This window comes from Rhinopithecus bieti, unplaced genomic scaffold (assembly GCF_001698545.2).
Source record: "Rhinopithecus bieti isolate Rb0 unplaced genomic scaffold, ASM169854v2 scaffold_52977, whole genome shotgun sequence".
Lineage (NCBI taxonomy): Eukaryota > Metazoa > Chordata > Mammalia > Primates > Cercopithecidae > Rhinopithecus > Rhinopithecus bieti.
Window position 1 is genome coordinate 528 of NW_016863105.1, and position 880 is coordinate 1,407.

Consider the following 880-nt stretch of genomic DNA (forward strand, 5'->3'; position numbering starts at 1 on the left):
ACAGGTGCTTCCTTCCAGGGCCTTGCAAGAAGAAAAGCAAATCTTCCTCCTGTTCAGTCTGCAGACAGAGCTGAGCTGCATCCCCAGGGCTCAGGCAGGGGCTGGGCAGTCCCTGGGTGGAAACACATTTGCATGAGCAGCCCCTCCTCTGCAGAGGGTGGGAAGAAAAGGAGGCCTGAGGCAGCCCAGCCCCACTGTGAGGAAAGAGGCTGTGTCCACCATGGCCTGGACTCCTCTCCTCCTCCTGCTCCTCTCTCACTGCACAGGTACGAAAAGACCTCAGAGACAAGGGCCAGCACCTCAGCCCGATTGTGACTCTTCTGGCAAAGATCCCTGAGAAACTTGACCCTGGTTTCTGCCTTAGCACCCCATAATGTCTGTGTTTGCAGGTTCCCTCTCCCAGCCTGTGCTGACTCAGCCGGCCTCCCTCTCAGCATCTCCTGGAGCATCTGCCAGTCTCACATGCACCTTCAGCAGTGGCATCAATGTTGCTGGCTACACTATACACTGGTACCAGCAGAAGCCAGGGAGTCCTCCCCGGTATCTTCTGAGGTACAAATCAGACTCAGATAAGCATCAGGGCTCTGGAGTCCCCAGCCGCTTCTCTGGATCCAAAGATGCTTCAGCGAATACAGGGATTTTACGCATCTCTGGGCTCCAGCCTGACGATGAGGCTGACTATTACTGTGCCATTTGGCACAGCAGCGCTTCTCACAGTGACACACACAGATTGGGAAGTGGGACAAAATCTCACCCTGCTCTGGGTCTTGCTCTGTAACAATTTTTAAATTTTAAAATAACTGGCCTAGGCACAAACTACATTTGGATGGACTTTCTTGTTGTCAAAGGCTCTTCTGTCAATTTCCCATCCATGTTTCTG

At 53.1% G+C, this 880-nt stretch overlaps 1 protein-coding gene across 1 annotated transcript; it reads left to right on the forward strand.

Annotated features, from left to right (window-relative positions):
• Positions 1 to 200: 200 nt before the first annotated feature.
• On the forward strand, positions 201 to 737 carry LOC108525440 (immunoglobulin omega chain-like; the record flags this gene model as incomplete). The annotated part of the gene is made up of 2 exons (XM_017866412.1): positions 201 to 266; positions 390 to 737. Coding segments are annotated over exons 1-2 (394 nt in total), but the record flags the coding sequence as incomplete, so codon positions are not given.
• Between the last annotated feature and the right edge of the window lie 143 nt (positions 738 to 880).